General features: G+C 36.6%; 1 protein-coding gene across 2 annotated transcripts; it reads right to left on the bottom strand.

Annotated features, from left to right (window-relative positions):
• Nucleotides 1-10,643: 10,643 nt before the first annotated feature.
• plekho1a (pleckstrin homology domain containing, family O member 1a) lies at nt 10,644-21,431 on the bottom strand. 2 transcript variants are annotated; one of them, XM_046834297.1, is made up of 6 exons: nt 21,157-21,431; nt 20,491-20,637; nt 14,774-14,914; nt 13,465-13,569; nt 12,461-12,562; nt 10,644-12,233 (listed from the first exon to the last, which is right to left on the bottom strand). In XM_046834297.1, exons 1-6 carry the CDS (start codon nt 21,181-21,183, stop codon nt 11,187-11,189), a joined length of 1,569 nt encoding a protein of 522 aa, XP_046690253.1. In that variant the 5' UTR covers nt 21,184-21,431; the 3' UTR covers nt 10,644-11,186. The 2 variants fall into 2 exon arrangements, with proteins under 2 accessions (XP_046690253.1, XP_046690254.1); XM_046834298.1 differs by having other exon boundaries at nt 20,491-20,628.
• Between the last annotated feature and the right edge of the window lie 386 nt (nt 21,432-21,817).

The following is a 21,817-nucleotide window of genomic DNA, read 5'->3' as shown; positions in this document are numbered from 1 at the left end:
ATTTGCTTTAGCAAGTTTATTACCATGTAATAGTGCATTCATTGTCTGGCCTGGTCTGAAAACTAAATGGTAAATTTGTTTGCCACTTGTCTGCCACTTTTTCAGCTCAAATTAGTTTAGGAAAAAAAAAATCCTTCACTAGTGTATATTAAAATGATGCTATATTTCTAATAGAGTTAAATAGATTTTCATTTAAAAACAAAGTATTGTGCATTTGCGACTATTTGCTTTTTTTGTAGTTCTTAAAACTTCTATGTGATCAAAAACTGTTCCTATGAAGTAGTTGCCTAATAAACAACGAGTTCTTTTGACTCGCTATATGTTTTGGTGCCTTTAAAAAAGGTTTTGTAAGTAACCCTACCCATGATATCTTAACCAGCTCCTGCTGTGTGTGGCCTTAAGCCCCTCTGAAGGCAGTCTGCTGTGTTTAATAGTATATAGAGCTGCCATCTGTACACAACCTATTAGTTATTTATTAATACATATGCTTTCAGTATTGGGTTAGTGGAAAGTGGGTGTGGATTGTTTAAAGCACACAAGAGCAAAGCATACAGGGTTACAAATCCATGAATAACTCAAGAGCTGGGGAATGTCTTTTAAGCCAATAGGGAGTGCTGTAGTGTAGAGTATGGGTGGACCTATGATATTTCTCATTAGTAATTTATTACATTGATGTGTATTTCTTGTTAAAGAACAGTATCAAGAGAACTGTGGTAATAGTTCTGTTTTCTCCAACAAAGCAGGTAATTCAATGCATGAAAAAACAAATGTTTATAATTATGGATTGTATGTATCCATGCATTAATCTTCATTAACTGCTTCATTCTGGTTTAATCTTATACCAGAAGCACTGGTTGTGAGCGATGAATATATTGAGGATGGCATGCCAGTTCTGCATGTCAGAGGGCACCATTCACACCTACATGCAATTTAGAGCAATCAGTCCATTTACTGCCATGTTTGGTGGGAAGCTAAAAAAATATAACCTGCTTGATTAAAATTAAATTAAATGAGTAGATTTACTACTATACATCACTGTAATAAACCTCTAAAGCTTGTTTCGAAGGAAGCATAAATCACAATTGAGTAAGGTTCTGGCTTGTCTACACTATTATTTGAAAAAAACAATTACAATGGCAGAAAATAAGTCCAACACTTATCAATCCTAGGTACATCACAACAAGAGGGGAGCTTTAGCAGGAGATACTAAGCTGGCCCACAGAAACTAGAAATTTCGGCTGAAACTGCTACAGTGACAACATAACACACTGAGAAAATTAAATACAGTGAGCTGTAAGATAAATGTGACTAGTCTTTGGCTGTGGTGGATTGTAAGTACCACAGAGGTCCTTTTTTTATGAAAATATGAAATCTGTAATTACTTTAGATAATCAGTAATGAGTAACTCATGTCACATCCAGATAAACATAAAATTGGGGTTGCAGCAGTAAGGCGAGCAACAAGCCAACATTAGGGAACTTTTTCAATGTGTAGCTTTTTCTGAAATCTGTCCAATTCATTGATCCTTGCACACTAATATGCAAGTTAATTGTTTTTGTTAACAGAGAATGCACTTCAAGGGTTCAGTAAATAGTACCATACGCCTCTAATAATTGTGTATTAAAGTTCTAATTTTCTATTTATATGGATACGAAAGTATGAATCATGAACAGAAAATAAACCCATTCCAAATCCAAATATCTATTTACTAATTTCATGCATATAAATCACACATTAATAAGAAATAAAGCTGGCATCTACTATTCTCAAAAACAATAGTTATTTATTCCATATGTGAATTGCTTGAGAGACAATAATGATAAAAGTGATATTATTTTTAGAACCACAAACATATTCAATTTACTTTACTGTAATTATTAACTAGTTTCCTTAAAACATACATAACTGAATTATAAGGTGAGGCTTTAAGGAGTTACCTACGCCTCTTTTCACATGCTTGTTGATGGCCAGCAGCTTCTTATACACTCTTTTAAAGGTTTCACTGTACAATATGTCAAATTCTACATGGAAAAGGAAAACCCACTCCCTGGAAATAGGGTTGATTTTCTGAAATGATTGCAGGAGAACATCTCAGGAATCTTAATACCTGATTCACCAATGCAACACAGTATCCCCTGGTATTTGTTTTTCTCTTTTAGGCAATATGAGTTTTCAGATACCACTCATAAGTCTGCTGGAGCATTTGCTAACATTTGTGTCATTAATACAGTTGGAAAACTTCAAATAGGATTTATTATAAATGATTTTCTCTAGACCCAGTTTCTTAACTGCATTCAGCAGTATTGGTGATAGAACAAGTTTTGCTAGGTACAAGATGAAGTTATAACACTGCCACAGTCAGATATTTGTAGAAGACGGTGACCTAGCATTTATTTGCATTTATTTTCTCCCTTTACTGGAATTGTTTGTCAGGTGACTAATATTCAGTAGACCTTGCAACAAGTAATTTTACCTGCTAATCTGCTTGTCTGAAATTCATAGTTTAGTTGCTCTGTGTTCCTAAAGAAATGTCTTCCATTGTACTGAAATAGTGTAGGGTTCTAAATAATTTACTGTAAAGTGTAGTGGTATCATTGACTTTTAGATATGCATTACAATAGTCATTATTTTATATAAATAAATCAAAGTCCACTTACTTTTGGACTATTGGGTATTCTGTGAAATTTGTTTAATTATAGTAGTCTTCAAGGTTTCATGAGGTGTATTCTCTTAAAACACCCGTTCTGAGGCCAATTAGAGCTTAAAAAAAAAAAAAGCACTTCTGTTAGATGACAATAGTTGCTGGGATGTCATGTTGCAGTTTGGTTTTGACGCCAGCTGATCTGTTGCTTCCTCATCGACACCCAACGCTCAGCTTAACACTGTGTTTCTGGTTTTCATGAGAGCACTTAGTATTTAATCAAAAATAACATGGGGGATTTACAGAACTGTATTATTTACAGCAACATTTCATTAAATCTGCAGTGTAAAGAATTTTTTATAATGTAAATATAACAGATTTCTAGCAGCTGGTAACAAAAATGAAGACTAGCCATGTTTTCAAGTCAATCATTCAGCATTATTTTATAAAAAGAATCATGTGATGCTTATTAATGTGTTATTAAGGCCACCAGTGTAGGTGTAAGGTTAGACACAAGATTATAAATTATGGTTGTATTGTATCTGATACTGATGACCACTTGGAGGAGCTCTTCCACCAGCTGTCACTTATGGAGCAGGAGAATATTTTTATACAAAATCATCCCACTGCTCAGCTCATGACATGAAAGAGTGTGTGAGAACACATTGTGCATCTGTTTTACAGAGATGAAGAGTAACATACAGCTCTTATCAGATGCTGTCTATTCCAGGCCAAGTGACAGTGGTTTGCAATAAGAATGGCATGTGGGAATTAATCACACTGCAGATTATTAATACACTGTTGGCTTAGGTCTGAAAGGTAGGCCGTGGCTTCCTATTTAGAACTGGTTTTCCACACTAACCTAAAAAGCCTGTAGTGAAATGTGGTTTAGAATTCCAGTTTAACGAATGATATTTGCATACTAGTTTGCCTAGTGTACAATTACTCAACCTTCTATCCACCTGCATGTCCATGTCTGCCAATGCAAACACACAGGGCTTTGTGATGATGGGAAGCACATGTGCATATGATGAATTGTAAGCAGGGCAGGTGTACATTAGCTTTCCAGAGCTTATAGCTGATGCAATGTTGAAAGAATGAAATATATATTTTTACATTTCATAAATAATAAAACTCAAAATTAAAATTCTATATAGAGTGAATCTCTGCATTTATAAACATACATGTCACACAGCCTAAAGCTCATGCATGAACACATTGTTCCGACCCCCACTGCCTCGCCTGAAGAGCAAAAGCTGTCCAATCAGAAGGTCCGATCCTGTAGAAGCCTTATATGGAGGGCAATGCATAAAGGGGGAGTAGGACCGTTCAGCAGCTGATGAACACTCTTTGGCTTTTGTTGTGTGACAGCATCTACACTTATCCCAAGGGGAAACATATATAACCCAAGCTCAAATGTGTCTTTTTATATATATTATATATAGAAACGCCACCATAAACCTCCTCTTAATTAAGCCAAAATTTCAGCTTTTTACAATCACACAGCTGCTAAAAGTCAAAATTACAGCATAAAATACAAAGCAGTCACAAAACATGGCAACATGTTATACAGTATATGGGTGAGAGCTTTACAAATAACATGAACATTTAATAATTTAGCCAACTGAGTGACAATTAAATAGTGAAACAGTACATCTCCAGGATTTCCGCCAGGATTTCTTGTGCAAACAAATCAATCTCTTAATATATATGACAAATAAATGAAAAAAATGTGTGAAGCTGCTCTTTTAACATAAATTCAGTGATCATGCAGCTGCTCTCAGGAATTAAAATGTAATGTGGTGCAAGAAGCTTTATTATGTAATCCTGAAATTTATTTTGATTAGTAGGTCATGTTTGTGCGACTGTGTTAATGTCACTGGGTGGAGGATATGTAAGGTGCAGCTAAATAAAGCTCGCTGCCCTTTAAATGTATTTTACTGTGTGAATATATGATCACATTTGATATTATATTAATTTTATACTTATTTAAATATTTATTTAATTGAATTAATATTAATTTTATATTGGTTTGAATAACAGCACACGTCTATTGTGAATGTTGACACAGTATTTATTTAGAAGATAATTTTGGAATTTTTCAAGTACCACTGAACCAGGAAACATCTCTTCCTAGCACAATATACTATTATGTGGTCAAAATTATTTGAAGCTATAATTAGCCACACTATGAGAACGATTTTTACCCACTGGGCTCCAAACACAACCCATGCTATCATAAATGAATTCATTATTCCGACCCCACTGCCTCGCCTGAAGAGCAAAAGCTGTCCAATCAGAAGGTCCGATCCTGTAGAAGCCTTATATGGAGGGCAATGCATAAAGGGGGAGTAGGACCGTTCAGCAGCTGATGAACACTCTTTGGCTTTTGTTGTGTGACAGCATCTACACTTATCCCAAGGGAAACATATATAACCCAAGCTCAAATGTGTCTTTTTATATATATTATATATAGAAACGCCACCATAAACCTCCTCTTAATTAAGCCAAAATTTCAGCTTTTTACAATCACACAGCTGCTAAAAGTCAAAATTACAGCATAAAATACAAAGCAGTCACAAAACATGGCAACATGTTATACAGTATATGGGTGAGAGCTTTACAAATAACATGAACATTTAATAATTTAGCCAACTGAGTGACAATTAAATAGTGAAACAGTACATCTCCAGGATTTCCGCCAGGATTTCTTGTGCAAACAAATCAATCTCTTAATATATATGACAAATAAATGAAAAAAATGTGTGAAGCTGCTCTTTTAACATAAATTCAGTGATCATGCAGCTGCTCTCAGGAATTAAAATGTAATGTGGTGCAAGAAGCTTTATTATGTAATCCTGAAATTTATTTTGATTAGTAGGTCATGTTTGTGCGACTGTGTTAATGTCACTGGGTGGAGGATATGTAAGGTGCAGCTAAATAAAGCTCGCTGCCCTTTAAATGTATTTTACTGTGTGAATATATGATCACATTTGATATTATATTAATTTTATACTTATTTAAATATTTATTTAATTGAATTAATATTAATTTTATATTGGTTTGAATAACAGCACACGTCTATTGTGAATGTTGACACAGTATTTATTTAGAAGATAATTTTGGAATTTTTCAAGTACCACTGAACCAGGAAACATCTCTTCCTAGCACAATATACTATTATGTGGTCAAAATTATTTGAAGCTATAATTAGCCACACTATGAGAACGATTTTTACCCACTGGGCTCCAAACACAACCCATGCTATCATAAATGAATTCATTATTAATGCTTGCTACTGCTTTTCTGTAATTCTAGATGTTTTTAGAATTCTAGATTCTCATGTTTGAGGCATGGTCATAAAAACCAGCAGATTCCAAGGATAGACAGGATCTCATAAATCACCCAACAGAAAAATAATGGCTATTACATTATAATATAATGACTGTGGACAAAACATTTAATTGTAACAGTACTAAAAATTAATAGGGCTGTTTTAGTTAGCGTATGAACACAGACATTAATACAGAACCACTGGCATCTTGTGACTTGCTATTCTGCTGAGGCAGTCATAACAATTCTACATAGAATAAAGCAATTCTACAGTTTTGACAAGTCTTGATTCCTTAAACTGGCTCCTTGAGGTAAAAGCCATGAGCTGCCTCATGTAACAGTAGTGCAGTTATATGTTCTGTGATCGGTTCAATTGCTTATCAGTATTACACAGAGAGATGCAATGATGTAAATAATAGAATGCCAACTTGCAAATTTGGTTTTCCATGAATTGAAATGGAATTTATATAAAATACAATTCAGTAAGCTGTTGTCTTCACAATTCAGAACTATGGTAGTTTTTTACAGTTTTTTTTTTGTTATTCCATTGCTTTTGGTGACTGTGTACTGTTATACTCCATGTGAAATGGAAGCCTGGAATTTTTATTTTTTTCAAACTTTTTTTTTTCTTTATTTTCTGCTTGCTAAATGTACCAGGAAAAAATTATGTAGATTTTCCACCATGTATTTTATGCCAATTGTGGTAGTAGCATTTGCTTCCCATAGTGCATGATGTTAATGAGGTAAAAATCTGACTGCCCAATAGCACACAGGCAAAGTGTCTCTCAAGTGGAGATGCCATATGGCCCTTTCTCATTCTGCTGCAGTGAGAGTGATGTATTTGTGAATTTGGGTCATTTTTAGTAGCCATTTTTTTCCCTATATGGCAAATCCTACTCTGGCTCTAAATGTCCACATTATCCACATTCATCCCTTCAGATGACATGATAAAGGTTTTTTTTTAATAAGGCTAATAACTTACAAAATGTGCAACGTAAACCTAGATCTTAGTTCAAATTAGTAACCAATTTTCTTTTCACTTTTTTCAGTTTTTTATATAAAAAAATTTGAATTTTATTTTTGTTTTGCAACCAAAAAAAAGAATTTCATGTCCCCACAAGGTCAAAACTGTTGGATACTCCTAACCTTGTTAGGAATGTAACCACCTCTCCCTCTCTCTCTCTTTCCCTCACACACACACACACACACACCACAATATGCTGCTAATGGAGTCATATCACCTGTATATGAACATGTCTATACTGTATATACAGAACAGCATACAAATTCAAACCCCTATTTGCAAACCTTCTTCCAATTGTATTTCCAGCCCCTGGACATTAGTAATGTAATGACTGAGTCAAGTTGAACTAGCTCTTTGAAGTGGACACAATATATGCAGAGCAATAATATGTGTCTTTCTTTAAAAGAATGGTCAGTGTTCTGTATTTGTAATATGAATACTTTGAGATAACACAGTGAGACATGCTCATAATAGTAATGCTGGAATTTTACACACAGGTGAAAAAATGTAAGGCAAAAACATATACCATAAAGTGTCTTAGGTGTTGGGCCTTAGGCACTCTTTATCACAAGTCTGGGGAACAACAATGGCAGGTACAAAATCTTTTCCAAACTTCCTCAGTTTTGATGTCACTGGTAAATGTGGATGAAACAGAACCCTTCATCAGAATAGAAATGTTTTATAACTTTGTATTGATTTGCAGTTGCTCTTCGCTCTAAGGGGACATCACAATATCATCACAACAAATATGTCCCAAAATAGAGACTTCAGCTCTTCCCACTAGCTTGCCATTTATCTTTATGTAGCATCTTGCTGGTTTTATATGTACACTAAACAAAATTAATAATAAAAATTATAAAAAAATATTTTAATGTTAAAAAAATAGTTTTTGACCCCATTTTCCATGAGTTGAACTCAAAGATCTAAGACGTTTTCTATTTACATAAAAGGCCAATGTATCTTAAATATTGTTCGCAAATCTTCTAAATCTGTGTTAGTGAGCACTTTTTTTGCAGAGATAATCCATCCACCCTACAGGTGTGGCATATCAAGATGCTGATTAGACAGCACAATAAAAGGCCGCTCTAAAATGTGCAGTTTAATCACACAGCACAATGCCACAGATGTTGCAAGTTTTGAATGAGCGTGTAATTGGAATGTCCACCAGGGCTGTTGCGCATTAATTGAATGTTCATTTCTCTACCATAAGTCTCCAAAGGTGTTTCAGAGAATTTGACAGTACATCCAACCAGCCTCACAACAGCAGACCACGTGTAACCACACCAGCCCAGGACCTCCACATCCAGCTTCTTCACCTCCAAGATTGTCTGAGACCAGCCACCCGGACAGCTGCTGCAACAGCTTCGGTTTTGCATAACCAAAGAATTTCTGCTCAAACTGTCAGAAACCGTCTCAGTGAAGCTCACCTGCATGCTCGTTGTCCTCATTGGGGTCTCGACCTAACTACAGTTCGTTGCCGTAACCGACTCGAGTGGGCAAATGCTCAAATTCGATGGCGTCTGGCACTTTGGAGATGTGTTCTCTTTATGGATAAATCCTGGTTTTTACTATACAGGGCAGATGGCAGACAGCGTGGATGGCGTCGTGTGGGTGAGCAGTTTGCTGATGTCAACGTTCTGGAACGATTGACCCATGGTGGTGCTCGGGTTATGGTTTGGGCAGGTGTATGTTATGGACAACAAACACAGCTGCATTTTATTGATGGCATTTTGAATGCACAGAGATACCGTGACGACATCCTGAGGCCTATTGTTTTGCCATTCATCCACGACTATCACTTCATGTTGCAGCATGATAATGCACGGCTCCATGTTGCAAGGATCTGTACACAATTCCTGGAAGCTGAAAACATCCCAGTTCTTGTATGGCCAGCATACTCACCGGACATGTCATCCATTGAGCATGTTTGGGATGCTCTGCTTCAGCGTATACGACAGCGTGTTCCAGTTTCTGCCAACATCCATAATTTTCGGACAGCCATTGAAGAGGAGTGGCCCAACATTTCACAGGCCACAATCAACAACCTGATCAACTCGAAGGAGATGTGTTGCACTGCGTGTGGCAAATAGTGGTCACACCAGATACTGACTGGTTTTCGGACCCCCCCGGACACCCAATACAGTAAAACTTCACATTTTAGAGGGCCTTTTATTGTGGCCAGCCTAAAGCACACCTGTGCAATAATCATGCTGTCTAATCAGCATCTTGATATGCCACACCTGTGAGGTGAATGGATGATCTTAGCTAAGCAGAAGTGCTCACTAACACAGATTAGGACAGATTTGTGAACAATATTTGAAAGAAATAGGCCTTTTGTGTATATAGAAAAAGTCTTAGAGCTCATGAAAAATGGTGTTGCGTTTATAGTTTTGTTCATTGCATTTAAATGAATGAATAACAAATGTGAAATAAACTATACATTTATTTTACTAATCAAAAGCTAGCATGTTTTTTACTAAACTACAGCATTAATCAATAGATAGAGCTTAGAGTAGGCACTTACAGATACAGTGACTGATTTCTCATGTTCGCTGAAAATGTCAGGGGTGGAGACACCATAGACGACACTCTTCAATCGATTACCTTCTAAGCTGGTGCATCTCACATCATAACATGGAGTATATATATGGTTGTGGTGGAAGGGACTGTAAATGAATATAAATGAAAATCCCTGCCCCAGTAAAAGTGGAGCTAGTTAAAAGAGAAGTGAGTTGACAGTCAAAAGGATTAGCTTCTGAATCATTTATTCTAGTTGGGGAAACACACACATTTGGTGAATATTTAAATCCTTTGAAGTACTGAACACTGGTTCAGACTGGGGATATGGGAAGATCAGTTAATGTACTATTTGCAGAATGATAAGAGATCAAATTTCATATTAAAATGTGTTTGTGTTCATGAATACCCTTCTCAATAGGACGTTGATTAAGGCCAACGAGTTTACATCCATGATTTTATCACCTAAACTAACTCTTGACTTTAATACTCTCATCTCACATGGGCAGAGTGATGGGAATACAATGTTTGATTAGAGAAACCTTCTGCAACTAAGCTGCATAAATATCAGCTCAATCCCGAATTGTTAATTCAGTAACCTATGACTCACACCTAGTCTGGCACTGAACATTTAGCTGTAAATTGATTCTCATTCTTGACTGCATGTTCTTTAATATATACAGTACTCTAGTCAAGCTATTAGAATAATTTTCAAGAATATTTTTTCCACACTAAAGAGCAAATAAACAGTATATTAAAGATACTGCTGTACATCCAGCTGACCCTACTTTAACCCGTCCCATCCACAGTAATTAAAACCATCTAATTACACTCTTTCCATAAAAAAACAAACAGAAAAACCGAATGAAATTTATATGTAGCTTCTTCAGCTCACAAAGATGCCATTGATCAGCATGCTTTCATGGAGAAAATCACTATCATTATTCATGACATTACATGACCTCTGAACATGGAGGTGGAAGTGTGCTACTAAACGTTCAATTTAATGTTGATACTGAGAAAGTAGTAAAACTGTAATTAGCTAGGTTGGCTGATGTGTTTAATACATGTGGCTGATGTGTTTAATACATGTGGCTGATGTGTTTAAACAACAACTACAATGCAGTGTTACTTTGAGATAGATTTTAATTTTATTTTGGAAGCATTTGCTAACATTCAGTCATTTGCAAGATTATAATGAAATAAAAACTTACAATTTGGTCAAAAGGTCTGTGACCAAGCATGTGTGTCATGACCAAACGTCTATATCTGTATCTGGAGTATCTGCATCATAGTAACATCTAAAACTGCTGCAAACAAATTGAACATTGACTCCAGGTGTAAACAATATACAGTAACATCATTTCATGTAGTATACTGATAAGATTTTAGGATTGAAATGTAACCTTTACATAATTTAAAAAAAGGGTACAATGTACAGTACAATTTACAGTAAAAACTTCAAGTGCAAAGACAAGGGCCTGAGGTGTTGAAGGGAAATTTAAGAATGAATATTATCAGCAATGTGTTACAAGAGGATTAATTGTAGGGAAATATAAACAAAATGTTCCTAGTGCAATTTATATATTTATTGTGCTCTCTCATGTCATTTATTTAGAATAGTTCAACAAGTTTACATCATTGTGACTAGGTGTGGTGGTGTCAGACTGCTCAATTCTTGCTGTCCTGTGAGAGTGCTAAAGGATCTGGTGTTTTGTTCTCCTCTGCTAGCTTCTGCCTAGCCTGGAGCTCCTTCACCTCTGCCAAAATCTCCCTTGCTTCCTCCCAAGAGGAGATTGCTTCCTGTAGCAACCGTTCCGTCGCTGCCCTTTTGCTCTCCCAGTCCAGCAACTCAGTGAATGTGTTTGTGTCCTTCATTCCTTTAAAATGGGGCGAACTCAAAAGCCACAAACTGGGCGACTCAACCGTTTTTGAATTGGGTGAACTGTTGCCAGGAGAAATGGGTGACTCTGAACCCTTGATATGGGTCAGATCAAAGCATTTCATACTAGGTGAGCAGGAAGCCTTTGAATCAGGTGAATCAACACTCTTTGAACGGAACTGGTCCTTGTAGTGAGGTGACTTTGAGGATTTTGAATGAGGGGAATCCTTTCCTTTGACATGAGGTGATTCCTTTGTCCTAGCGTTAGGTGAATCCTTGGTCTTAATTCGGGAGGGAGAGTCTGTTATTTTCCCTTGAGATGAGCTGTGGGAGCTAGAACTCTTAGACTGGGGGGAACCAGAGCACTTTAAATGGCACAACCTTGGAGAGTCTATGCCCCTTAGATGGGGGTAGCAACCTATCCGTCCTCTTTGGGGCTCTTGCCCCTGGATTTCTGCCAATAGTTCTTGGGTCCTCTGTAGTTGCTGGGTGATAATGTCATGAAGGTGACTTGAGAGACTCATAGAGTTGTCCAGTGAGCCATTGTGAATTATTTCCAGGGCTACAGGATTCTTCCCATGCTGAGGACTTTGAGACTGGTTTTTGTTGCTCCAGGAAAGTTCACTCTCACGGGGAAGGCTGCTGGTCTTAACCCTGCCCTCCTCTGAGGTTTCTCGCGGTCTTGAGACATCAGTGCCAGCACGTCTTCGTGCAGGGGCCAACAGGTCAAGGTTTCCCCGATGGTCCTTTACCCACACAGCATGATCATGTTCCATGCCAGCGTCTTCCTCATGCACAAGATCAAGAGTCAGCATCCCATCTGAGGAGGTTGAGGCCTGTGGATGAATCGTCAATTATCCTCACAATTACTAAATAATTATAAGGACAGGAAGGTGTTTAAACTTGGTTTAAATACCATATTTCCTTATATATTTGTTTGCACACTAATAAATAAATGTCTTACAATTTGTAGCCAAATGTCTTGAGCAAAGGGCTCAAAAATGATCTCTCTGATTAAATGACTTCTGACTGAGGTCAAATCATTGCTAAATAAGCCACCTACCACAGCCATTAGATGACCCCGTGTTGGCAAGCGTCGCCCAAGTGGGATCTTGGCACGGTCACGTGTTGGGTGAGACAACAAGCTGTCCTCCTCAATCGTAACCTGAGGAAAAACAAATAAAAATAAAAATAAAATAAATGTAGATAAAGCAGTAAAGAATCTAACGCCAAAAAAGTTTGTTATTTATTTTAACAGGTATAATTATTTAACTTTTAGGTTAAATATTTGCAAAACATAACACATCATTCAGTTGGCTAAATTCGGTTCTGAGTGCTAATTAATTGTACATGTTTTTTCTGTAGGTGGCATAGCAAGCTCACATACTCTGAGCTCCAGACAGGAGTTGATTAATTCACAGATCGTACAAATTCACATATGGAGAACTTTCACATTTCACACTTTGACAGCAAGTTTAGCGTTACCATCACTGGGATTACACAGTTCATAGCGAACATCTAAGTGTCAGCAGGTTTTTCTTAACTTAAAGTATAACTCTAAGGAGTAATGGAGGACATTTTTTTTGTCTAAAAATAGATGGAAAATTTTGTTAACCTCTTTATTAATCTGACCTCATCTGATTTCTGCCTGTCAAAGCAGCCATGTTTATTGTAGACCATATGATTATGGTAATGAAACTTAGCTAGAACAAATTTCAAGGAAACATCCATGGGGGCAGTAATGACAGTTTGTAATTATTTTTCATCAGATGAAGTGCTTTGCATATTATTCTAAAAAGATTACAAACACAAAGCAATATATCCAATTCAGCAATAATGCAAAAAAAATAAAAATGGGGGAACTGGAAGTGTCAATTAATATGGTTAGATCCTGTAAAAAAAAAGCAACAGAAGAGAAAAGGAAAGAAAAACAGAAGAGACACTGGAGTGAATGGGTGGAAGTGGGAGCATATGACCAACAAACAATTATGGGAACAAATATATAAAAATAAAAGAGTCAGAAACAAAGAACACCATAGGGATTTTTTTAAAGGCCTGAAAGCTTACCTCATCCAGTATGCGGTTCTTGGCTCTTGTAATGGCTGTGTTCAGGACATTGATCCAAGACTCCTTTTCCTCTGGACTAACAGCCAAGAACACAAGATTGGCAGTCTGAGAAAAATACAATAATAAGAACTTTTATAAACTGTGTGGTTCTGGTGAAAAATATTACTATAAATATTAGTATTTTTAATAGCATTAGTGCTAAAGGAGATACATCAGTTTAGAAATTAAATCTGTTTTAAATTAAAACACTTAGAAAAGAAATAAAGATGGCAATACTAAGTTCTATAAAAATTCTCCCTTTAATCAGTACACACACACACACACACACACACACACACACACACACTAAACCTTATTAACCTCCTACGACCTGGGTGTCCACATACGTGGACATTGTGCACAATGGTGTCTTTATTGTTTTCTGTAGATACAGACCGAGTGTCCACATAAGTGACATCATTTTTTTCCAAGAAGAGCTTCATGTTCAAAGAAAATATATGGTTATTATAATTATTGGTTCTTCCTAACCCCAAATAACTGGAAGAAATCTAAAATGCAAGCCAAACCAAAGCTCAGGTCTTAGGAGGTTAAATCAGGTACATCATAATCAACTACAACAAACCTTTCCTCCAAATAATTCTGTGTAAGTATATAAAACAAACAAAAATAAATAATAATTTGCTATAATATTTTAATATAAAAAAAATCTAAATGGTTCTACTACATTTTCAGAAATCACAAAAAATCCAATAATAGTATGCATTGTGTGAGGTTGCAAGGGCTAATTCTACATGCAGAGACTAGACAATAACTTGACTCAGAGCCAAGTGACTGATAATACACTGACAGATGCTGACATATTTCAGGATGAGGGATTGTTGTCATGACAGAGCAATACGGTGCAGTCAAAAACAGGAGCTGGACTACACTTCATTATGAATTCTGTCTTCTACTGAAAAAAAATATGCTCTTGAGGCACTGAGAAATTTATGTCTCTGTCAACAGAACCATTAGATTTTAATTATCTGGCTGCAGGTGAAACATCTTCAGTTCCAGAGTATACGATTGTCTGTCTTGGTCAGTTGTAATTACCATAACGTCATTATTTTAGTGAATAAGAAATAAATAAGAAAGCAGTCTAGTAAAAGGACAGATATGCAGAACATGTATCTACCTTTTACCATTCAGAGTTCAATGTAACTTGATACCGTTGGAACACAAAGGAACCTTACACCTGGGATTTTCTAGCATCTCCTCGCTAATGGCCATTTTTTTCTTATGACATTGTATATGTGCGGTGAGGACTTACACGAGCCCTTGGCTGCCGGCAGCGCAACAGAGTGAACTTGCTGTGGTTCTTCTTGCTGCGATTCTTGGCTTTGCGCACCTCCTCCGATCGCTCATATTCAGCCAGGTCAAACACTTCATGTGTCTTGCCATCATTCTTCATCTGCAAGAAGGTGGGGGGAAAGCATTCGCTGTGAGCACAAATAACCCACTCATCCACATAGAAGGGCACAAGTTGTTTCTCATGTGTCGATTAATTGACAGCCATCTGTGTTCTTTTCACATGGTGACTGTTTTACTGATAGTGGGGCACAGCAGGCCACATTGACTTCAGCCAGAGGGACAGGGATAATTACTGATCTCTGTTATCATTAAGCACATGCTGTGACAGTGAGGAAAGCTTGGAGCTCAGTCCTCATAAACACAAATATAAAACCAGACAAAATGGAAATAAGTCTCTGTTTCACAGTTTGTCTAGATAACAAGAGTTTTTCAACATTTTAAAATGACAATGGAACCTCAAAAATACAACATGATTAATGTGTGTGTGATGGGGTGACCATTATAACTGAGAGGATATGAAAGAATACCAAAGAGGCAAGATGTGTTTATGAAAATAAATAAACAGCATGCACCATGTTAAAGAATTTTTACATCACATTTACAGAGACAGATGTAACTTTTTGAATCATAAAATTACTGTTTTAATAATAATAACCTCAACATTTTAAATGCAGTAAATTGCATTATAAAACAATGTTTTCTGTATGTAATATTTAAGTGACTGTTACTTCATAATACATATACATTTCTGAATTTCTTTTTTTGTTTTAAATTCAGTATATAACACAGCAGCTTGAGGGTAGACAGTGTGTTTCAGACAAAGACAAGTGCTGTTCCCAGTTGGTTTAGCTCTTCAAATTATTCTGCCTTTGAGATGGCTGTGAAAATGCCTCATTTAAACACAGGTCAGCCCTTATTAAAGCTGGCTAAGTGAAAAAAATGGATATATTTATTGCTTCTGAGCAAAGGGCCTGAACGCAATATCTCCTCTGGGAGACTACAATTCCCAGAGGGCCATGGCAAAGATCACATGGGTTCACTGCGAGACAGAGACAGAAGCAGGTGGAATAAGAGATAGCAAAATCACCTCTTTATGTCGGTTATATTGCGGTGACCTGAGGAAGATGCTAAACTGGCAGCTACAGTGTACAGTCTCTGAATTCTGTATGGTTACTAAGCAATTCACCATAGCAACAGAAAGAAGCAACAAGGAATCAGTAAGCAGCTTTGGTCCAAAAGATCAAAGTGGTCAGATTTGATGGACCATCACATTAAACAGCCTGCAGACTAAGTACACTATCTGTATAAAGACCTGAATCTTATACTTGATAAAATATACAAAGTGAGTAAACACTATCATTAAAAACTAGAAACAAATCTACATGGTTTTCTATTATCTGTCCCCAATACTATTCACATGACCCAATTCCTACTATTTAACTGGGTTCACATGGTTAAAATGTAAGGGTACACAGTCACAGAGAATTTAGGGGGTAATGATTTTTTAGAGCAACATTTCCCTGGAGGAAGACACCAGGGTTCTTTCTATCACATCAATATTTCACTCCCATGCTGTTAGGCCAGAATGTTTCAGACAGGGGTCCATCCTGATCCCAGGATTAACCACCTCTAAAAATAACCTGCTAACCAACCAACCTCAGGACGAAAGTGGAAACTGCAAATAAGAACAAAAGCAATAGACAAAGCAGACAGCAGACACATTCTTAATTGTCATGTTATGGCTTTGCTCTGCATGGGGTTTATAACATGTCTGGATCGTTATTAGAAAGAAAGAATAAAAAAATGTTAAGTGAAATTTTTTGTTTTTTTTAAGTAATTGAGAAACACTATATACTGTTTCCATATGTTTTGTGTTATAGGTGTGAAAATGGTAATAATAATAACAATTATTATTATTATTGTTATAATTTAATACCATGCCATTTCTCTGTAAAGGGTTAAGGGGCAATGAAGCAATATACTGGGACATATTAATGGAGGCTTTAATCTCACTGCCCAAAAAAACGGAATCAGGAGAGACAGCAGGCTCAACCATACATATCAAATAACTACAGAAACTCTTGAATTACCTAACTAGTCTGTTGATTTGTATCCTATTAAAATGTAACATTTTAAATTATGAGCCCATCAGAGGAACCCATGCAACCTCAGGGGCCTGAGGATAGTACTTCAAGGGTTCTTTTCCCCCTCAATGTATAAAGGTTTCCTAAGTGGGCCTGCATTTAAAAATAAACCTTTCAAAGTTAATTGAATGGTACTTTATTTATTTATCACAATGATTTTGGAGCACAGGCCTGGAAACAAAGGCACAGGGTCTCAAGTGTGGCCAGTCTTTAAGTATTTATTTAAAACTCTTACAGAGCACAGCAGTGGGATTATGTACACACAGTCTATATTGAAAGCCTTCACAGGGGAGCAATAAAACAAGCCCCTATTAGTTTGGCTCAAATCTGTAGTCAACATAATGTACCCTGCAACTGCATGTCCCAAGTCATTGTTTTATTTAATTTCTCTCTCTCTCTCTCTCTCTCTCTCTCTCTCTCTCTCTCTCTCTATATATATATATATATATATATATATATATATATATATATATATATATATAAAAATACATATAGATTACATTTACGTAATACATTTCTAATCCCAAACAACTGCTACTCTCAAAGAAATAAATAAATTAGTGTAACGTGAACGTAAAAGGCATGATTCACTGTATGAGTAATGACACTGCTACATCAATGGCTACACTGGATAACATTTTTTTCTACAAATAATGTCTCCTGCATAAATGACACACTACAGCTGTTGTTGTGTGATACACATTTCTACTCTAAGCATTTGGAAATGCTAGATCTGACATAATTTATGATTCTGACACTTGTCTAGTCAGCAATGAGATTACGACAACTTTAAACATAATTTATTTACATATTTATGTATCCAGCCCACCCTGGCAACTCATGAATTGTCCTCTCCTGTCCTCTGCTTCTCCTCTGAGCCAGGGGCAGTGTAATCCGTGCCTCAATAGGCTTCTATTAAGGTTTGATCCCATTTTTGAGAACATTGTGAAAAAAGAATGGCATTTTCCAAACAGTCAAATTGGATAATTAGTATTTCAACAAAATTTTTATTGTAAGAGGTGAAAGAATATAGACTTTTTGAAGATTAACACTTGGGAAATAGCTGAGACAAATGGTGAGACAAATGGTGCAGCTCTGTTGTACAACTCATATGCAAAAAACAAATGAAGCAAGAATACTAGGTTCCTGTTATCAAAGGTAGATGGTATGTAACATTTCCCTCTATGCCTAATAATTAGAATATACATCATATAGTTACTTGCACTGGAATCATGTTGACAACACAAGCCTGTAGCAGTGTAACTTGTAGTGTATTCTGACATTCAGTCAAAAGATCCAGAACCCTGTATATTTCACCCACAGGCACCGAGACAGCCAGAACCAGCAGCATGATGCAACCCAGAGACACTCTGCTGCTGCAAAAATGAGCAATGGGTGCTTGAGTGCTGAGATGGTACTAATGGAAGGTAATATAGGGCTTAAACACAATTTATGCCACTGTCAGGCAGGCACATTATAATAATTTGACTTTTAAGAGGTTTTCATGTAAACAATGGTATATAGGAGATGAAAGAGATATAAATAACACCTGCATTAGTGCTCATATCATTTTACCACAGCGATATATACCACAATTCAAATCTGCCACACAAACCAACCTAAGAGCTTTCTATGTCTAACAATAAAAAGCAAAAGCTATTGCTTTGCCTAAGCCTTGAAACAATACTCAGTCTGTGTTTGGCAAGTTAAATTTTAGTAGGCCTAATAATAAATAAATAAAATAAAGATAATTAGATCACACAAAGCAGCTTCTCATCACATAGTGCACATCCTGTGCACATGCTTTAAGAGTGAAAATCCCAATCGGCAAACTGCCACAGCAGATCCCTTAAAAATATAAATGGCTTTTTCTCACTTCATTAGTTTTTTTTTTTTTATTACCTAATAATGATGTGAGCAATGTTAACACCATAGGTTTAGTGCAATTTGACTCAAATGGAGCAAACCATTTCCTCTAGCACTTACTGCACAGAAATGACTAGCTGCAGAATTTTAATTATGGGCTCATTAGTATTTTGTTAACCATCCATTCATGGAGACATTGGAAATGAAGAGAGCATTTGCAGATGGATAAGAGCTCAGTGTTTTGCAAATGTGTAAAGTGTGCAAGTGTGTATGGCCTTGGCCATGCATTCAGAGCTTCGGGGATCCTTCGGCATAAAAAGGGGTGCAGCTGTGTCTTTCATCTCCTAAAGTGAGTCCTCCCAATTGTACCTAATCCAAAACGCTGCAGCTGAACTTGTAAGGACTAGGCCACGCAGAAACATTTTAAAATGCAACTGCAGTTATCATAAGAATAAAGGCATGGTCCAGACTGAAAAGAGGAGAGGGCGCCTATAAAGAGCCTTCTTATATTGAAACAACCCTACAGGCTCTCACAAAGTGACAGAGCTGCAAAATTAGTCACGCTTTGGGCGGTGATATAGCCGCTGTGCTTCTCATTTGCATCATCTTAGTAATACTTTTTTTATAAAGGACATGTCTGTAATATATTATAATATTACAATCTAATGTGTTTAAATCTTTCATATCTTTAAAAATGTGCTACAAACATAAAACTTAATGCATTATAAGAGATTTCTGCAACACTTTAAAAGGCAAGAGAAAAAAGTTTATTTATTATTTAATGTTTCTTTTTTCTATATCTAAAATATCTGTATCTATAAATAAGAAAACTACATTTTTTTGTTTTTGTTTTTTCATAACTATAACTATAATGTTTACTATATCCTATATAACTATTACGTGTTTACATTCTTTGTTGGAGCAGTCTCTGGTACAAGAATTTCCTTCGGGATTAATAAAGTTATATCTTATCTTATATAAATCATAATTATTCTAAATGTGTGTCTACATTTAAATACAAGATGCAAGAGGTTTTACAATAGTAAAGTGTTATGTACAATATTTTCATAGTAATTACAGAATAAGAGGAATAATTGTATAATTAGTCGGAACTTTAAGCAGCCAAATAACCAGTAATTTTTCAGTCAATCCTCAGTCATCACTGATGAGGGTGGAGATGCGTCCTATCCTGGAAGCACTAGGCAGGAATAGATTCGGAATGGGGGCAATTTAGAATAACAGACTCACCTTCCGGCATATTTTTTAAAAGTGGGAGCACACCGGAGAACTAACAGGAAACCTTCTTGGGTCGCATATACAGAAACTCATAGACATAGACAGTAACCTGAGCTCCTGACTGTACCAGGGTCTCTGGGAGCGGCAACACGACTCACTGCACCACTGTGCAAAAACAAAATCATAATTACCATACCATGTTCCAAAAGCTTTTACTGCACCTACCAAATTCTGGTAGATGGCCAGTTCTTGGGGCAGATACATTTTAAGTGCAAATAAATCAACACAATCCTCTAGGAAAGAATGGTGAGCCTAACTACATAGGGCCCCCAGGCATAAGGGACTCAAAAAGTGGGAAAAGGGGAGAATAGGGATTTGCTATGCATTTGCATAGTCCACTTATTTATTGTGTATATTCATTGTGACTCACCTCTTTTTCAAAAATATACAGATGGTCAGCCTTGAGCATCACAAAGCGATTTTTCCAGATTTCTCTGAAAATGCCTTTACCGCAGAACTTGCGGATCCAGCCCACTTTGTCTGGCTGTGTGGACGGAGGTGCAGCATCCTGAACACCCTTTTAGAAAGAGAGAGAGAGAGAGAAAAAAGGAGAAAGAGAGAGAGAAAGAGAGTGAGAGAGAGAGAAAGAGAGGGAGAGGGAGAGGGAAAGTAAAGCTGGACTTGTATTAAATAACAAAAGAATAAGAGCGTCTGGGAAAACTCTTACACAAAGACTTTACCCAACCCACATACACAACTGTAGCTTGTGGTGCTGCTATAAACATTATACAGAGGAACACTGCTTTAAATGGACTTTAAGGGTGTGGTCAATTTAATTAATTAGGGAAAACTACAAAATATATATAAACTTTATCTGCTATACAAATATGGATAAAGCATAGATAAAAAGATTTTATGCTCTATGTTAGATAGGGCAAGACAAAGGGGTCAACCCCATTGATATCTTCAACACTAGCAAGAACCTAGATTTAATATATACATAACATCTGAATATCGAAATGTGGCCAAATTGCAGATGAGACTTCAGCAGTAGGCTGCAGGTAACATAACAGAGTAAATTTGTTTCAAATCTCACCCTTTTGACGAGATGGCTCTTCTTCATAATGAAGGCGAACTGGACTTTATTTCCTGAACTGATCCCGCAGCAGTGCTGTGTGTTGGTATTGTTCCTATGATCCTATGAGTTTCTCGGTGTGCATTCGGAAACCAGGAGCATTATAACGTCAATACTCGCAGTCGTGAGCCGCTTGGTCTCGTTAGACTGTTTGCTCGGCTCGTATGGTGGAGGTTTACAAATCGCGGGCATGCACACTCTCTCCATTGGCTTTTGGGTGGCTCCCTGAGAGATGCTGCGAGTCCTTGTGAATCGCATTATCTGCATTAGTCTGAGTTTATACAGGAGCCAAACTGCTCCCCCTACTGACGACAAAGGGCTAGTGCTGGAGCCTCACACATTTACTGTAGCTAATTAACTGGACTTTATTAGGATTAATGGTGAGTGGTTGTCACTTAACACCCAACACCTATTAACACTTTTGCAATATTTATAGAAAAAAAAAATAGAAACGTGTTAATAAAGTATATCACACTGTACATATGCAAAGAGGAATGATAAGTAATGGTGACACAAGGAAATAGAATTACATAAAACTCATATGTGATTCAGATTGGAAACAGCCTGCGTTCATGACCTTACATTAAATACTGTATTATATTAAGTACCTATGCCTATGGGA

This window comes from Silurus meridionalis, chromosome 22 (genome assembly GCF_014805685.1).
Source record: "Silurus meridionalis isolate SWU-2019-XX chromosome 22, ASM1480568v1, whole genome shotgun sequence".
In the NCBI taxonomy this organism is placed as follows: domain Eukaryota; kingdom Metazoa; phylum Chordata; class Actinopteri; order Siluriformes; family Siluridae; genus Silurus; species Silurus meridionalis.
The sequence above is the reverse complement of the archived record's forward strand: the minus strand, read 5'-3'. Positions and strand labels throughout refer to the sequence as shown.

Excerpts from the sequence above, each read along its gene's own strand:
- plekho1a (XM_046834297.1), bottom strand. The coding sequence starts at position 21,183 with ATGAAGAAGAGCCATCTCGTCAAAAGG. Across the intron at positions 20,638-21,156 it reads AGAGCCATCTCGTCAAAAGG|GGTGTTCAGGATGCTGCACC; the intron begins GTGAGATTTGAA and ends TCTTTCTAAAAG. Across the intron at positions 13,570-14,773 it reads GCCGGCAGCCAAGGGCTCGT|ACTGCCAATCTTGTGTTCTT; the intron begins GTAAGTCCTCAC and ends TATTTTTCTCAG.